Here is a 17940-nt window from a genome sequence, read left to right on the forward strand (position 1 = left end):
AAGTATTTTTGGACCTTCCTGCTACAATCCCAATCTATAAGTTTCAATGCAAACATTTCAGGGAATTGAGAGCCAAAAACTGAATAGAAATGAAATTCACTCTTTCATTAAATAAGAAAAGTGTATCAGCAGTAAAGGCTGGCAAAGGTCACAGAGTGAAGTAGTGGATCACAGCATTTCTTCTGGCCATGGCAGTGTGCTTACAGGTATACCTTGCTTTGCTCAATGGATGTTTTCTTGAAAAGTTAGGGACTAACTGAAGCTTTGCAAATGGGATTGTACTCCAAAAGCCCTGGAACCTACTTTTTGAAAGATAATTGATACTAGTTAATAATTTTGAAATGTAAGTTATCATTATCTACATTATATAATTTGTAATATGCTGCCATAATTTTCTTCTAACTCTTCATTCTATTATCAATATTCTTCATTCATGGTATCCTGTTCCCAACCCTACCCGCTTCATGAGGGCAGGGACTTTGTCTTCTCACTACTATATTCAGTACCTAGAACAGTGCCCAGCTTATTAAATATTTGTTAGATGAATGAATTATCTAAACATGTAATCCTTCCTAGTTATTACCTGTATGTTAACAATGCTGTACCTTTCTTTATGCTATTCCATCAGCTTGGAATACTGTTCCAGCGTTTCAGTTCCATCCCTTCTGCATGACCAAGCTCAAATGCCAATTCCTTTCTCTGTATTCCCATGGATTATATTTCTGTAGCTGGTATAATGGCAGAAGGGATAAATCTTGTATTATTCATTGGTTCCTGGTCTATAACACCTAGCCAGAGTAAAACGCACAGAAGATATGATATTAAAAGTAAATTTAAAACTTAATCTAAATTTTCACATGCATTACCAGCTGTCAGCTCTTCCTAGGCTTCTGTTGGTGTCTATCTTCAAAACTTAGTCTTAGTGAGATCTTTGTGAGGTCAGAAACTGTGTTGTTTTTTTTTTTCTCATTTCTAATCTTGATGACAAGCAATGTGTCTGGCAAGATAAATCCAAACATGCATTATTTGTATACACTATTAATAACATATTTGTGTTAATTAACTAACTGGAATGTGGTCATGGGTAACACTGGGGTGATAAGATCTTATTTATTCTTCTAAGCTATGGAGTTCTTTCATGAGAATGCTACCCCATGATTCCTTGTTCTGGTATTCCTCAATGACCAGCAAAACGTACATTTATTTCTAGATATAAGTAAAAGAGAATCTTAGACTACATTGTCTACACCAGGGGTTCTCAAAGTGTGATCCCTTAATTAGCAACATCAGCATTTCCTGGGAACCTGTTTGAGAATGTAAGTCTCAGGACCATCCAAGGCCCACTGAATCAGAAACTATAGGAGATCCAGAAATCTGTTGTGTTATAACAAGTCTACAAGTTATTATGATCCATACTTAAGCTTGAAAACCCCTGACTGAACGCAACTGGGAAGAAAGCTGTTCTTGCTATTCTGCCCTGAACAATGGAGTGTTCCCTGGACCTACCCAACAATGTCAAAATTCCTATCACATCCTTCCTCTTCTGAGGAAACTCAACTTCATTTTAGGCTGGATAACTGGCAAGTAAAATTTTGATCAAAAAGATCAGGGAATCGCTTTCATTTCTGCCATTACCCTTTAATTTTTATAGCATGACTTAAACCAGTAGGTCTTAAAAACTATCCTTTTAAACCGTATACCACATCTGTGTGGCATTCTGCTGGTTCCAACCAGAGGAGAATCCCTGAGGGAATTAGAACTAGGCAGAATGAAGGGAATACTAATGAGGAAGCAAGGGTCAGCAGTCTAAAGAAAATATGAAAGAAATGGACTCTAGGCCAATCACAGCCTGTGTCAAAGTAGGGAGGATGGACAATAATGGGGAAGGGAAGAATCTGTTTGTGAGAATAAGAAAGTGGCAGCGGCCAGCATCAGACGGGAATCTTGTCCTGCATCGGGAATGTTCACATGTGGTAGAGTGAAGGATACTGAAAGTAGCACTTGGTTCTAGGCAAAGGGCTAACATGACAGTGAGGAGTTTAAGACAAGAATACAGCTCCAAACAGGAAAAGAGGAAGTAGAAAGCCTAAGAGTCAGAAAATAAGCACAATAGCAACAGATGTTAATACTAAGTACTGATGTTATGCTTGGTTTGTTATGTAAACATAAAATGTATTTACTATATATTACTACACATTAATATATGGGCCTTCCCTGGTGACTCTGTGGTAAAGAGTCTGCTTTGGGTCAGGAAGATCTCCTGGAGAAGGAAATGGCAACCCACTCCAGTATTCTTGCCTGGAGAATCCCATGGACAGAGAAGCCTGGTGGGCTACAGTCCATGGGGTCACAGAGTCAGACACACCTTAGTGACTAAACCACCACCACACACTAATATTAATGTATATACTTTAATGTAATACATTAATACACCCTAATGTATATTATTTGCCTCATTCCTCTTGAAAGATGAATTGTACAATAAGGAAGCAAAGACACAGATGTATCTCGCCCAAGTCGTAGGGACTAACAAGTTGTTAGTTGTGTGTCTGATTTTAAGTCCTGTCACCTTTCTACCATACCACTGAGCTTCCCAGATGAGCAGGACAGCTGTTCCAGGTAAGGGGAGAGAAGGAAGGCACCCCCTGCTTACTTACTCTGGCACGTGAGCGCTGGTGCTCTCTCACAGCCACCTAACAGCAGGTAGAACTCCTCACGCTTCCCCAAGTTTGCGCTCATTGGCCCGGGGCTTGGGTGAGCCTGAGCCTTCAGAGATCACCCTCCAGAAGGCTATAAGCTGCACACATGATATTGCATGTACACAGCTGGACTAGTTTTCATGAACAAAGGAAGGCTAGTTGACTTACCAGAGCAAAATATATCTTAGATTTTGAATTGTGGTTAAGCTCACAGACTCTGAAGCCTGTCTGCTCTGCACTAGCTATGTGACTTAGTCAAGTTACTCAATGTCTCTATGCTGGGGTTTTTACTCCCTAAAATAGGGATAATAATAGCTCCTGCCTCACTGGATTGTTATGAGGATTAAATGAGTCATTACATGTAAAGCACAGTACCCAATACATAGTAAAAGATACATAAGCACAATTTAAAAAGACTGTTATCTCCTCAAATGTCCTTTCAATGTCTCACATGAATAAAACATGAACCATCAAGCATAAAGATTTTTGCTTAGTTCAGTCTTAGGTAGACCTGCTTAAAAAGTTTATAACTGAGCCCAAAATCTAGTGTGTCGTTTTTTAGTCACTAAGTCATGTCTGACTCTTAGCAACCCCATTGTCTGTAGCTCCCCAGGCTCCTCTGTCCATGGAATTTCCCATAAGAATACTGGAGTGGATTGCCATTTCCTTCTCCAAGGGATCTTCCCAACCCAGGGATTGAACCTGCATCTCTAGTGCCTGCTGCATTGGCAGGTGGAGTTCTTTACCACTGAGCCACCTGGGAAGACTATTTTATGCTTTATTGAAAAAAAAAATACTGATGAAAGATTTGAAAAAGGAAAAAGTCCTTACAATCCAATCATCATTACCCAAATGTTACCGTTTTTTATATATTACCATCTATGTCCATGGACATACAAATTTCACATTATTGTAATTGGTGCATATACCTGTATCACTATTTTTTATAATTACCATCATATCACAAGGATTTCTGACAATTCATGTTCATAAACATATTAATGGCTGTTAAATATTTCATTCCATCACTAAATTTTATTCTCTGCACAATCAAGAAATTCAGCTTATTAATTATGAAACTCAGACTTTGGATAACTTTTATCTGGAAGTAAAAGATGTCTTCTTCTATCTAAAATGATCAGTTGCCAATCAAACATCAGAAGAGAGAAAATGAATGTAAATTGTTTGAAGACAATGAAGGACTGAGTGCAATTATTTTTTAATGTCACAAATGATTGAAAACTAAAAAAAATCAAATATCCTTTCTATAATGTTAGTAAAACACTCAACATTTGGACTCCTTGGCATTATTGTGTTTGTCTTTGTTTTTTTATGGGAGAAGTGCTGGTTACAGCTGGGAGAGCAGAGAAAACTATATCCACCAAATCAACCTCACATAAGACTAATATATAAATAAACTACTCTTATTTGTAAAGACACATGAGATAGGTGAAAAAAAATTACAAAAACATAATGTGCAATCTGACGAGCAAAAATGCCACTAAGTTAACTAAAGACATAGTAGAGACCAAGGAAAACAACCATAAATCCTTAAATAAAACATAATCACTGTTGTCCCTACGTAAACACTCAAAAATGCTGGTTCTTACAATCCCATAGATAAAGAACCTTGCCTCTGATCCATCCTTGTTTCACAGAAGAAGAAAGAATGATAGAGAAAGGAAATGACCAGTTCAAACTCACACAAGGAGTTGGGTCAGGAAGCCAAATTCAAGTCCAAGGTTCCAGACTCAACCCAAGATCTCTACTGCAACCATGCATTGGTTCAGACATACTTGAGCCTGTATGTGGTTACTATCATGCAATCTACAAACTCCAGCCAAGTATCCGTTTTCTCTCACCTTTGTGTGCACATGGGCTTCCCTGGTAGCTCAGGTGGGAAAGAATCCACCTGCAATGCAGGAGACCTGGGCTTGATTCCTGGGTTGGGAAGGTCCCCTGAGAAGTGAAAGGCACCCACTCCAGTATTCTGGCCTGGAGAATTTCATGGACTATATAGTCCATGGGGTCTCAAAGAGTCAGACACGACTGAGTGACTTTCACTTCACTTCACTTGTGTGTACGTGGGACCAAATTAATTACTCTTCCTAATTCAGTTGCTCAACCAAGCTGTGTGCCCAACAAATTCATCCATACAACTCACAGCCTGAAAACACTAGTTCAAACCTATCAGGAGCTCCTTAAGAATTAATGTGGTAATTATGATCACCCTGTTTTATTTTCTATAGACACCAAGTCTAAAAGGGATCAAGTAAAGGAAGAATACAAACAAGCTGAAAAAGCAGTTTCTTCATAATAAGAAAGTAGAAATAAATAGGCAAATAAAGTTATATACATTCTTTAAAAAAAGAAAAAGGTTTAGGATACTGAGGTCCAGAGAGGAGAAAGATTTTTCCTAAAGTTCCTCCATTGAATTAGAGAGACTAAAACTAGAACCCAGGTTTTCTAGCATCTGGTTGAATATTAGTTTTATTTTATCAGAACATGCATCATATTTTCTATGCCTCAACGAATCACCCTAGCATACAGTTTCATAATCCCACCAGTTTAAAAAGCTTACCCTTAGATAATCTAATACATAGTAGGCACTCAATAAATACTGCTTATTAAATCAATCAATCAATCATTTTGCTTGAAAATTGCCTTGGTTGTCTCCCTTACCTCAGTATCATTGTGGATATTGCTATACTTGTATTATTGGTTTTCTTTTTATGCTGATGCAAAGTCCATGTCATCTTATTCTGAACTATTTGTAGGCTTGCAAATACAGCATGTTTTATATGACAACCTTTTTTCCTGACACATAGCAAATATTTCTCTTTTAAATCCCAGAAAAGAAAAAAAAGAGTAAATCAAATGCAATTTTAAGTAGTGCTAGAAATGTTAAAAATATCTGGAAATGAAAGAAGTGCCTCTGTAAAAAACAAAAACTGCTTAAATAACCTAATTTTAAACTTTCCAGATTTTTAACAATTAGAATGATCATGTAATAAGCCCTGTGAAATTCTCTAATTTGTAGAGCATCTAAACGCAATCTAGCACGTGAATGAGACTAAGGACAAAAACACCTCAACATTTTTTTTTTTTTTTAAATCAGAATCATCCCAGTGCACCAGCCCCAAGCATCCTGTATCCTGCATCAAACCTGGACTGGCGATTCGTTTCTTATATGATATTATACATGTTGGAGGGAGGTGGGAGGGGGGTTCAGGATTGGGAACATGTGTACACCCGTAGCGGATTCATGTTGATGTATGGCAAAACCAATACAATATTGTAAAGTAATTAGCCTCTAATTAAAATTAATAAATTAAAAAAAATCAGAATCATCTACATTTTTTGCCTTCAAAAAGTTAAAAAGGAATTTCTAATTTTTATTGCAATGAGGTTTGCTGGACATATTTGGTATCAGTGTTTGAGGAATTGAGAAAAACCCGATTGTTTCACATGGGTGATAGTTGTAGGAATGAATGGGGACTAAAAGACGTGCTATTAGCAGATTGGTATTGCTGCTTCCTGCTCGTTAAGGAAATCTTGATGTGTTATCTTCTCAATGGCCTCTGAAAGCTTCTAGATTTTTTCCTGTAGTCTAGTCCCTTTCAACTGCATCTCAGGCTAATGGCCAGTCCACAAATAGTAGGGAAACAAGACTGACCACAGAATAGCAATTTCCCTTTCCTTTTTGCCCAACAATGTTTAAAGCTCACTTTCAATTATCTGTACTCTCTGAATCACTGGTGGTGGGATTTGTTTCAGATAAAAAGCCAGGCAGAGTATATGCTTTTAAAAAAGTAAAAAAAGAAAAGCTCTGTTGAGAGGCAACAGGTGTCCCTTGGGACTTCTGCCAATGTACCATCAGTTGCATCACAGCAGCAAAATACCATGGCCTCCCTGGGTGGGAGTCCCACGTTGCCAAAGACAGGGAGATGGACACTGTTTCAAAAAGTAACTGGAGAGAATAACAAACTAAAATTAGAACTGTAGACATCGATACTAGAACAAAATCCATCATGTTCTGCATGCAAGGATGCTGATGAGGACAAAGACACTGGGAGAAGTGATGTGTCTTCTTGGGTTCAGACACATGCCATCTATTTACATGTCTGTTTTCTAACCCAAGCCTGTAGGACAAGAATTGGTTTCTCTCTTATACACATATGTTCTCTTAACACTACAGAGGGTGATAATAAAAAGGAAGGTCCTGGCTGTAAGGAGTCCTGTAGTATTTCTGACAAGGACACACGTACATGTTACAATTTTACATTACTCACCTGTTGCTGCTGCTGCTGCTGCTGAGTCGCTTCAGTCATGTCCAACTCTGCGTGACCCCATAGACAGCAGCCCACCAGGCTCCCCCGTCCCTGGGATTCTCCAGGCAAGAACACTAGAGTGGGTTGCCATTTCCTTCTCCAATGCATGAAAGTAAAAAGTGAAAATGAAGTTGCTCAGTCGTGTCCGACTCTTAGCGACCCCATGGACTGCAGCCTACCAGGCTCCTCCGTCCATGGGATTTTCCAGGCAGGAGTACTGGAGTGGGTCGCCATTGCCTTCTCCGACTCACCTGTAGCTTATCTATTGATTCCTAATTGAGAGTGCACATCCTAATCACATGAGGTGCTTCTTAAATATCTGAGCCCCAGGTACCACAGGGTGCCCTATGATTCAGATGTGCACCCCTGACTGAAAATCCTGTTACCAGCCAGATTTTACACAATCAATGTTTTAAATCCAGTCAAGGTATAATAGGTACTTCGGGTGGCTCAGTCGGTAGAGTCTGCCTGCAATGTGGGAAACCCGGGTTCAGTTCCTAGGTTGGGAAGATCCCCTGGAGAAGGAAATGGCAACCCACTCCAGTATTCTTGCCTGGAGAATTCCGTGGACAGAGAAACCTGGTGGGCTGCAGTCCATGGGGGTCACAAAGAGTCAGACACAACCGAGTGACTAACACAAGGTATGATATTTGACCCAATGCACTTCCATTCCCAAACCCACAAGATGTTATATAACTGACTTGAAACTATGTCTGAGCAACAAATATAAATTCACGTTTTTGAGGAGTTACTGCAAAAAAAAAAAATATGGAATAATAACAAAAGAAATACTTATTGGTAAATTAAAGCCTTTTCAAAAGTCAATGAAGATAATTTGTAGCTGCAAGTATGCTTGCTGCTAAAACTACAAAAATGACAAAGGATTAATTTTTCCCCTTTAGGATGAGATCCTAATGAAAAGAAAACACAGCTAATAATAATGAAAGACAACACAGCTAATGATAATGAAAACTCTGATTCTAAACAATAAATGCTTTATTGGTTTGAATTTAATTTCATAATTATGATATTATGGTATGGGGCTTGGCGTAGGCACAATAAGTCTTGTTTTACAGGAAAATAAAGATGCATTGCCCAAGTTACTTAGTCTTGAACCTCAGTTTTGTTATCTACAAAATGAAGTTAATATATCTAGTCACAAGTTTTTAAAGGAGATGACATATATTAACAAGCCCTTTGGAAAAAACACAGAATGTCTCATGAGTGTTATTTACGGCTGTTAATATGACAAATCAAGAGCCCAATATTAACAAATTCAAAGTAACATAACTATTAGTCATTCAGTAGGCACAAAACACCACACCTAATAGGGTCAGAAGCTTAATGGGATAAAAGGACAAGCATAAGGGAATGACTGGAGATAACAAACGGGTCACCCCCAGGTTTATTTCTAATGCTAACAAGCCTCATCATTAACACCCAATTCAGACAATAGGTTACTAGCCAGGTAGCTAGTTAGTTGGAACAGCTTTTAGAGTAGTATTCAGCAAGAGTTCAAATGTTCTCCCACACAAAAATTCTGTTTAAAGAAACCAAAAGTGAAAAAAAAAAAAAGAAACCAAAAGTGGAACAAAAGGCAGACATTATTGCTGTGGAATATTAAGTGCCTCTGTAGAGGTCATTAATCATTATGACTTTATATTCTAGCCACCTGGGTAACTGACTAGAACTCTGAGAGATGAAGGAAGAAGACACATACAATGTTAGAAATCAATAGCTCTTGACCTGTTCATTTATCCTCGGACTAAAAGCTTCTGGAGGGCAACCCCAATGCACTATTCATTATCTCCATCCCCTGCATTTAACAATAAGCCTCAAGTAATGTGGAAACTCATTAAATATTTTGAATTAAACGAAATGAACTCCCTCTGATATTTAAGAATCTTTAAGTTTTTGCAGGCCTATATGCAGGTCAGGAAGCAACAGTTAGAACTGGACATGGAACAGACTGGTTCCAAATAGGAAAAGGAGTACGTCAAGGCTGTATATTGTCACCCTGCTTGTTTAACTTACATGCAGAGTACATCATGAGAAACCCTGGGCTGGAAGAAGCACAAGCTGGAATCAAGATTGCCGGGAGAAATATCAATGACCTCAGATATGCAGATGACACCACTTTTATGGCAGAAAGTGAAGAGGAACTAAAAAGCCTCTTGATGAAGGTGAAAGTGGAGAGTGAAAAAGTTGGCTTAAAGCTCAATATTTAGAAAACGAAGATCATGGCATCTGGTCCCATAACTTCATGGCAAATAGATGGGGAAACAATGAAAACAGTGTCAGACTTTATTTTGGGGGCTCCAAAATCACTGCAGATGGTGACTGCAGCCATGAAATTAAAAGACACTTACTCCTTGGGAGAGAAGTTATGACCAACCTAGATAGCATATTCAAAAGCAGAGACGTTACTTTGCCAACAAAGGTCTGTCTAGTCAAGGCTATGGTTTTTCCAGTAGTCATGTATGGATGTGAGAGTTGGACTGTGAAGAAAGCTGAGTGCCGAAGAATTGATGCTTTTAAACTGTGGTGTTGGAGAAGACTCTTGAGAGTCCCTTAGACTGCAAGGAGATCCAACCAGTCCATCCTAAAGGAGATCAGTCCTGGGTGTTCATTGGAAGGACTGATGCTGAAGCTGAAACTCCAATACTTTGGCCACCTCATGCGAAGAGTTGACTCATTGGAAAAGACTCTGATGCTGGGAGGGATTGGGGGCAGGAGGAGAAGGGGACGACAGAGGATGAGATGGCTGGATGGCATCACTGAGTCAATGGACGTGAGTCTGAGTGAACTCTGGGAGTTGGTGATGGACAGGGAGGCCTGGCGTGCTGCAATTCATGGGGTCACAAAGAGTCAGACATGACTGAGTGACTGAACTGAACTGAAGACTCAGACAGGAAAAGTAACTTGTCCAAGATTATACCATTAAAGCTGGGATAAGAACAGGGATCTCCAATGCTCAGTGCCTGTTCTGTTTTTACTGTGTTATATCGTACTCATCCTACAGTGGTCTTGGAGCTTTAGTTGTTTGCTTTTTAACCACAAAGCAGCTTTTTAAAAAATCACTTTCTGGTTCTGATAAACGAGTTACTGCATAGACATTTCCCTTTCCTCTTGCAGAGTTAACCATTCTGATTTCAGAGAAATGATTATTCTAGGCATGCATGCATGCTAAGTCATTTCAGTCATGTCTGACTCTGTGCAACCCTATGAACCATAGCTCGCCGGGCTCCTCTGTCCATGGAATTCTCCAGACAAGAATACTGGAGGGGGTTGCCCTCCTCCAGGGAATCTTCCTGACCCAAGGGTTGAACCTGTGTCTCTTGCATCTCCTGCATTGGCAGGCAGGTTCTTTTATCACTAGCATCACCTAGGAAGCCCACTTCTTTCACCTCTCCCAATTTATAATCTCCTGAATGTGTGAACATGGCATGATAAACTAATGAAGTCTATGCAATTTAACATATATAATCTGAATCCCTACTATGTAAATGAAAATGTTTTATCTGATCCAGGCACCTATGCAGCTGGAGGACTCTTAGAACTTCATATTATGCCCACAAAAAAAGTTAATCTATGAGTGAAGATTTGAGAGTGAGATCTTTAAGATCAGAGACTACATCTAAGTTTTCTTTTACATTCTCAGAACTAAGCACTTTGGGAACATAGCAGATGCTCAATAAATGCTTATTTAAATAAAGAACATAAAAATTATAATGTTGATTATAAGAAATGCAGTATAAGAGGCACAAACAGGGACTTAGATCATTTAAAAATACACCAGTAAATATTAATTAGATGCAAGGGAGGTCAGGGAAGGTCTTGTGGAACAAGAGGCACAGCAAATGGATCTTAAAAGAATGGATGGAGGTAAGCTATATTCACTCGCAGATGTGCTTTGATTTAAGCAGTCCAATGTCACACTACCATGGGTTAACACCAGGACATTTTAAGGAGTTCAAAAATGAACCTATAGAAAAAGCATTTAAAGATAATTAAGGGGTTGAAATTAAATGCCTAGAGGAAGAACAGAGAAGGTATTTTAAATGAATCCATTTTCTGATAATACTATGAGGCAAGCAATTTCTTTGGTATTTCATTTCCATTCTTTCCCAAAGCAACCAAAAACTTACAACATCATCACATATCGGATGCTTCCATATTGATTAATAAGATGATATCCCATCTTCTATACTCAGATGCCCAGAGTGGTGTCATTCATACATACTATCAGTCCCCTAAGGTCTAAACCAGTGCTTCTTAAACTTTAATATGCGTACAAATGACAAGCACATTTGGTTGAAATGAACATTTGGCTCAGTAAGTCTGGAGTAGGGCCCAAGATTCTGCATTTCTAGCAAATTTTCAGGTGATGTTAATACTGATTGTCTATGGACTACATTTTGACTAGCAAGGTCTTAGACCAATGTTTAACTTTGACGATCAATTTGCAACACTTGAGGAGCTTTTAAAAAATACCTATGCCCAGGTTCTACAATAGAATCAATTAAACCAGAATGTCTAAAGGTGTGGCCTAAGCATCTTTATCCTTCAAAACCTTCACAGGTGTTTCTGATAAGCCCAAGCTTACAAACCTAGCTGGACAAAGAAACTATGTGATACAGGCAGGATGGGAAAAAATACAGAAGATTGGGGGGTGGGGAGGAAGTGGGGAAGAGAGGAAGAGAACCTCTTTCCTCACAGTAAATCAATGTTTCTCAAACTTTTATGGGCGTACAAATAATCTGTGAATTTTCTTTGATTCAGTAAGCCTACAGTAAAGATCAAGATTCTAAATCAAGCCACATTTTGATTATCAAAAGTCTAAATGAGTGATTCTTGAACACTGTTGCATCTGAGATCTTTAAAAAAAAAATCTATGCCTGTCTCCTACCTTAAAATTCTGATGCAATTGATGAAGTAATTGACCAGGCATGAGGAGGTCTAAAAAGCATACTAGATGATTCTAATGTACATCAAAGTCTGTGAACCACCCCAAGGCACAAATTCTGTCAAAGTTGTTCAGATTGTGCACCAATCCAAATCTCTGAAGCACCATTAATTACCATGGTATATAAGGATCACTGAAATTACACCAGAAATTGACTGCTGGATCAACTGATTCATTCACCTCTCCTCCTTGTCCTGATAACAAGAAGTGATGCAAAACAATAAGTAAGGAAGCAAAAAAATTGATCTTATTTGTAAATAACTGATGCTTAACTTGCTGAAGACTCTGGACGAGTGCTCTAAGAATGGTTTTGAAATGCTGGAGGTAAGGTGAAGGTTGTCAAATGCTGGCAACAAGATTAAAAACTGAGTGGGCCATTAGCTTTTTTTCTAGGATGAAGAACTCTTGAACGCTCAACTGAATCATGTAATAGTACTTTGAGCATTGAAAGAGTATCTAGTAGAAAAAAATAAGTATATATGTTTACATTTGAAAATGTCTTCCTGAAACTAAACTTGAATCTATTAGGGGAAGAAATTTGTACATGGGACCATAAAGTATCAATAGTTAAGGTACAGTTCAAATGGGATATGGATATACTTCTCTTAATACACATTTTCTTCTATAATAAAATTTCAAGTTAGCTACCATTTTTAGCTGTGCCATTGGCATCAACTCAGAAAGTGAGGTCAACGTGTAATTCACCACTCTTTATATGATCACTATCTGGCTAATTCAGTTTTGCAAAAGTCCATGAACCAATGTGTATGAGGACTTTCACCATGTCTTTTGCCTGAAGCAATTCTGGTACCTCTGCAAAATGACCACAATATTGGCTTGGGACAAAATTATTCATTGCCTTGGAGTCAGTGCTGCGATTCACGCCTGTATCACTGCTACAGATTTTTTAGAACTTCTAGCATGATTCTTCTCAGATACACTTCTGAGATTTTCCTTTCTGAAATCCCAAGCCTGGCAGAATAACTAGAATGCTACTGTTATCAGTATGAGATGTAAACCACCTAGAACTTTGTGTGACATGTAGCAAATTTTACGGGCAAAGAGGGGAAATAAAAAATTATTGCTAAGAGATACATTTTCTTTTTATCATGGGCCAGGAATTCATGTATAAATTGAAAGCAAAATGTTACAAAGAACGTTTGCCAGATAACCAAGTTTAATATTCAAATAGCAGGTGTTCTCTTAAAAAAAAAAGCTTCTTAGTAAAATTATACTCTGTTGTTAATTTCATGTTCTAGAAATACTTAATCAACTGGAATATTACAGACATCTATGAATTTTTGACTTCTAGTTTTAAAATGGATTCTACAGTAAAGTTAATACATATATGCCTCATGTATATTTATTGATATGGGGTCTCTTCTATATGTACATCATTGTTAGTCATGGAAATGCCCATCAGCAAATCATAGGAATAAATTATCCCAATTAAAATTTGTCAGCTTGTCTGAATCTATGTTGATTCAGTTATTTTCACACTGGAAATGCTTACCTAAGTTGAAATACTTAACTCTTATAATTAAATACTTTTTTGAACATGTACCTGCTATCACTTGACACTTGAGTTTTACTAATCAGCCCAGAAATAGGTAACCCACCACCACTCCCTGATCCTGAGCACATTACCACAATGACTGACATTCTTGGTTTAAAAATAAAACCTTGTTTCAAATATAGCTTCTCGAGTTCTGGGTAATGAATATAGTTTCATAAAAGTTGACATCATTTTTTCTGATTTCACCACGATTAAATACATCCAGTGTTCCTACTGGATATCTGACCACATCACTCAAGACTCTTGCAAGCTAGTGGGCGTTTTAAAGAGGAGGAGGAGGAGGAGGAAGAGGAAGAGACCTGCATAGATGGAGTTAAACCCAAAGGCTATCCAATCCTACAATTTTAATAGTCATTTTGCTTATGTGAGTTAAATATGCTATCAGAAGTTGATTTTTACAGTTCATGTACCAATTAGTGTGTATACATTATGCAGATTTGCTTATGAGGAAAATATTAATATATACATATCCAGAACTAGTATATGCATCATGCCTGGAGCCAAGCAGTACTCCGATACACTGTTCTCCTTAGAGGTCAGTTCTAACGCACAGTTTCAAATAGACCCAATTTCTCTGCTGATATATATTCAAAATGCAGTGGGATGTGGTCATACACACCCAGAAATACCATCTTCGTGGGGTGGGGGTGGAGAAATCCAAACATTTTTTTTCTATAGCAATGCATTATTGGATATCAGATACAAACGTGCCTGTCAGCAATCCTAAGGTAAATGAAATATATTTATGTGAACCCATCCATTCTACAGAAAAGAAATTGCTTTATCAACACATCTCGCCTCCCCCACCATCTAAAGACTCTTCCCACCCCCCTACCTAAAAAGAAAAGAAAAAAAACTCATCACACTTCACTACGCAACTGATGGAGTATTAAACACTGTCTTCCAAGCTGTGGGAGTTAAAAAGAAGTCGCCTTCCTGCCACACTTCCCTGGTGCTGCAACGGACATAGCATCTCCTCCTGTCGACCTAGTATGATGCTCGCTCCCCAAGCACTGCAGTCCCCTCGCTGAGGACTGCCCTGGCCACACGCACATGCCGCGGGAAGTCCCCCGATGGGGACAGCCACATACCTTTGCTCTCCATTTCGGTCCCTTTCGAGTGCTGGGAAGTTCAATGGAAGTTGGCCGGAAGATGCGGGCCCGCTTCAGATTCCCAAACCCGGGAAGCCAATCTGATGATTTCGCCCGTACTTCCTTTCTTCCCCTCAGGCTTCCTGAAAGATGGGATTTCTTAAACCTTGAAACTGCAATCAGCCACCAAAGGACACTTAGCAGCAGCAGCAGATTGCCTCTACAGGGGATAGGTTGCGACCTGGTATTCATATGCATGCACGGTGCCCGCTCAGTTTGTTTGTTTGCCTTTTTACCTGGGTCTGGAAGCAGCAAGCAGGAGCTGTCCTCGGAACGTGGTGCTGCAGGTGTAGTGACAGATCATCCCACTTTGCTCTCTGGATGTACAGCAGATTTGCATGGGCGCTGGCACGCATGCGCAGGGCGTCCCCCCCACCTCCCCTCCTTTTCGCCGCCTCCCGCTCCCCCGCCCTTCTTTGCTTCTCTCCCCAATACGGTCCTTAGTTATCCCCGCTGAAGAGCTCTGGCGTTCGGTCACTGGAAGCGCTGCTAAAAATAAACGCTGGACCGGATTTTCCTTTGCAAACTAGCAAATGGATTGGATTGGGATTGTGTATCAATCCAATACGATTTTCCAAATGGGATTACGGAAGCCTTAGAGGAAACTGGGGTCTCCAAGCTGGGTATGGTTTTATTCAGAAGCAGACAGGAGAAAAGAGGAGTGTATTTGCGAATCCCATGTAATGGTCACAATTTGGGGTTCTCTTCCTAGTTGCTGCAGTAACTTTCCAGGTGTATGCCTCCGAACCACTTCCCCCACTGACTTTACGGGTCTGTTTGTATTTCCATATCTGTTTTGTTTTTTCTTCCGGGATAGAGTGGGAGTAGCCCTGGACCTACCAAAGATTAATATTCGCCTGCTGCTTTGCTACTCAGACTGAATTTTCTTGCCTCCCTGATATCCCTTTGGCCTCCAACTGAAAACTGTCCATGAACAGGCTACAGGGCTTCTAAATTCTCCGAACAAAGCCACTGAGGACATCCTGGGGTGTTTTTTAGCTTCTTTCCAACAGTCTACCAAGATGCAGAGTCCCCAAAGGTAGAGAGGCCCTTTATTGATAAGAAGTACTTTAAAGCTGTGTACATAATCATTTTTATAAAGATGAAGAAGAAAAATATTTTTCTTGTATAAGGTACTAGAGAAGGTTTCAAAGCCAAAAATACTTTATAGCACTCTTTTCATAGAATATGTTAAAAGCCCACACTATGCTTAGTTTATCTGCAACCTGTGTAATAGGGAAATATTTACTACCTTTTTCTTTTTCAATAGTCCAGATTCTGCTGAGAGATAAGTCTCTCTTTGAGAATAATAGTCTTATTCTCAGACGTGAAAATAAACCTAGAAAACTAGTATCTAGAATGGCTAAGGGAGGAGCTATGCAGGTTAATCCCATACCCCAGGTTACACAAAGATCCCTCCACAGTAAACTTCTAATCCCAATTTTCAAAACATTGAAATACAATAAAATATACTGCCAACAAGAAACCTGAGTTAGACTATAATTCTATCTTCCTCTGGTGATTCAGAGGGCATCCTGAGATTTCTCCAGTGCCTTAGGGCCATGATTACAAATATTAATCATGAAGGCTCAGCCAGACATGGACATCCTTGTGGAGGAGACCTGTTGATAACTGCCATGGCTCAGCAAAGCCTGCCTCCATTCAGCACTGGAGAATCAAAACACTTAAGTATGGGATTACAGGTTACAACCTAGGATCTACCAAGCTGTAGGCTCTCCTATTGCATGCCCAAGAAAATATTTGGGGGGTGGGGAATCACAAAACTCAGTATTTCTTTACATTTTGATAGATTTTTGAAGTAGGCTATAGTGACAGTAGATCCTTAAGAATAATAGAAAAGTAGATCCTTAAGAATAATAGTGTCTTTGGGATAAATAATTCCTGCCCCTAACACTGCACCCATTACATGCTCTTTTCCTCTCAGAACTTTTAGAAAAGGAGATACCTTTAGAGTCCATCTATGCATACCTGTAATATTTATTATTTTACAAATGGAGAGGCAAGGAGGGAACTTGACAAGACTCATGTAGTGGAGCAGAACCAGACTCAAAACCTAAGAGTCCTGGTAGCAACTCCAAGATGATTTCTTACATAACCACGTCCCCACTATCTACAGTGAATGGAATGGGGAGAACTTCTGATTTCATAAATTTTCATTATTTTTACTCATAATTTCAAAAACTCAAATGCTTCAAAATGCAAAATCCATGGTGTGACATTCAAGACCTTTCTGTTATCTGGATCCAAACTACCTTTCAGGTCTTCTCCAAGATTAACTCCTACACAACACTTGCCATTCAGTTCAGGTCACTTCAGTCACTCAGTCATGTCCGGCTTTGGCGACCCCATGAACCGCAGCATGCCAGGCTTCCCTGTCCATCACCAACCCCCAGGGTTCACCCAAACCCATGTCCATTGAGTTGGTGATGCCATCCAGCCATCTCATCCTCTGTCATCCCCTTCTCCTCCTGCCCTCAATCTCTCCCAGCATCAGGGTCTCTTCAAATGAGTCAGCTCTTTGCATCAGGTGGCCTAAGTATCGACGTTTCAGCTTCAACATCAGTCCTTCCAATGAACACCCAGGTCTGATCTCCTCTAGGATGGACTGGTTGGATCTCCTTGCAGTCTAAGGGACTTTGAAGAGTCTTCTCCAACACCACAGTTCAAAAGCATCAATTCTTCAGCGCTCAGCTTTCTTCACAGTCCAACTCTCACATCCATACATGACTACTGAAGAAACCATAGTCTGGACTAGACAGACCTTTATTGACAAAGTAATGACTCTGCTTTTTAGTATGCTGTCTAGGTTGGTCATAACTTTCCTTCCAAGGAGTAAGCGTCTTTTAATTTCATGACTGCAGTCACCATCTGCAGTGATTTTGGAGCCCCAAAAAATAAACTCTGCCCCTGTTTCCACTGTTTCCCCATCTATTTGCCATGAAGTGATGGGACCAGATGCCATGATCTTAGTTTTCTGAATGTTGAGCTTTAAGCCAACTTTTTCACTCTCCTCTTTCACTTTCATCAAGAGGCTCTTTAGTTCCTCTTCACTTTCTGCCATAGGGTGGTGTTATCTGCATATCTGAGGTTATTGATATTTCTCCCAGCAATCTTGATTCCAGCTTATGCTTCTTCCAGCCCAGCGTTTCTCATGATGTACTCTGCATATAAGTTAACTTGCCATATAAGTTAATTT

At 39.4% G+C, this 17940-nt stretch overlaps 1 protein-coding gene across 1 annotated transcript in view; it reads right to left on the minus strand.

Moving 5' to 3' along the window:
• FGF12 (fibroblast growth factor 12) overlaps positions 1–15081 on the minus strand; it is a 618054-nt gene extending 602973 nt beyond the window's left edge. The window contains exons 1-2 of the mRNA XM_086319676.1: positions 14960–15081; positions 14664–14806 (exon numbers count right to left, since the gene is read on the minus strand). Coding sequence (XP_086175802.1) covers positions 14664–14676 — 13 coding nt within the window. The 5' untranslated portion in view covers positions 14677–14806; positions 14960–15081. The remainder of the gene's footprint in view (positions 1–14663; positions 14807–14959) is intronic.
• Between the last annotated feature and the right edge of the window lie 2859 nt (positions 15082–17940).

Source organism: Bos grunniens, chromosome 1 (genome assembly GCF_055505025.1).
Source record: "Bos grunniens cultivar Pamir isolate PY7600 chromosome 1, Bosgru_T2T1.0, whole genome shotgun sequence".
In the NCBI taxonomy this organism is placed as follows: Eukaryota; Metazoa; Chordata; class Mammalia; order Artiodactyla; family Bovidae; genus Bos; species Bos grunniens.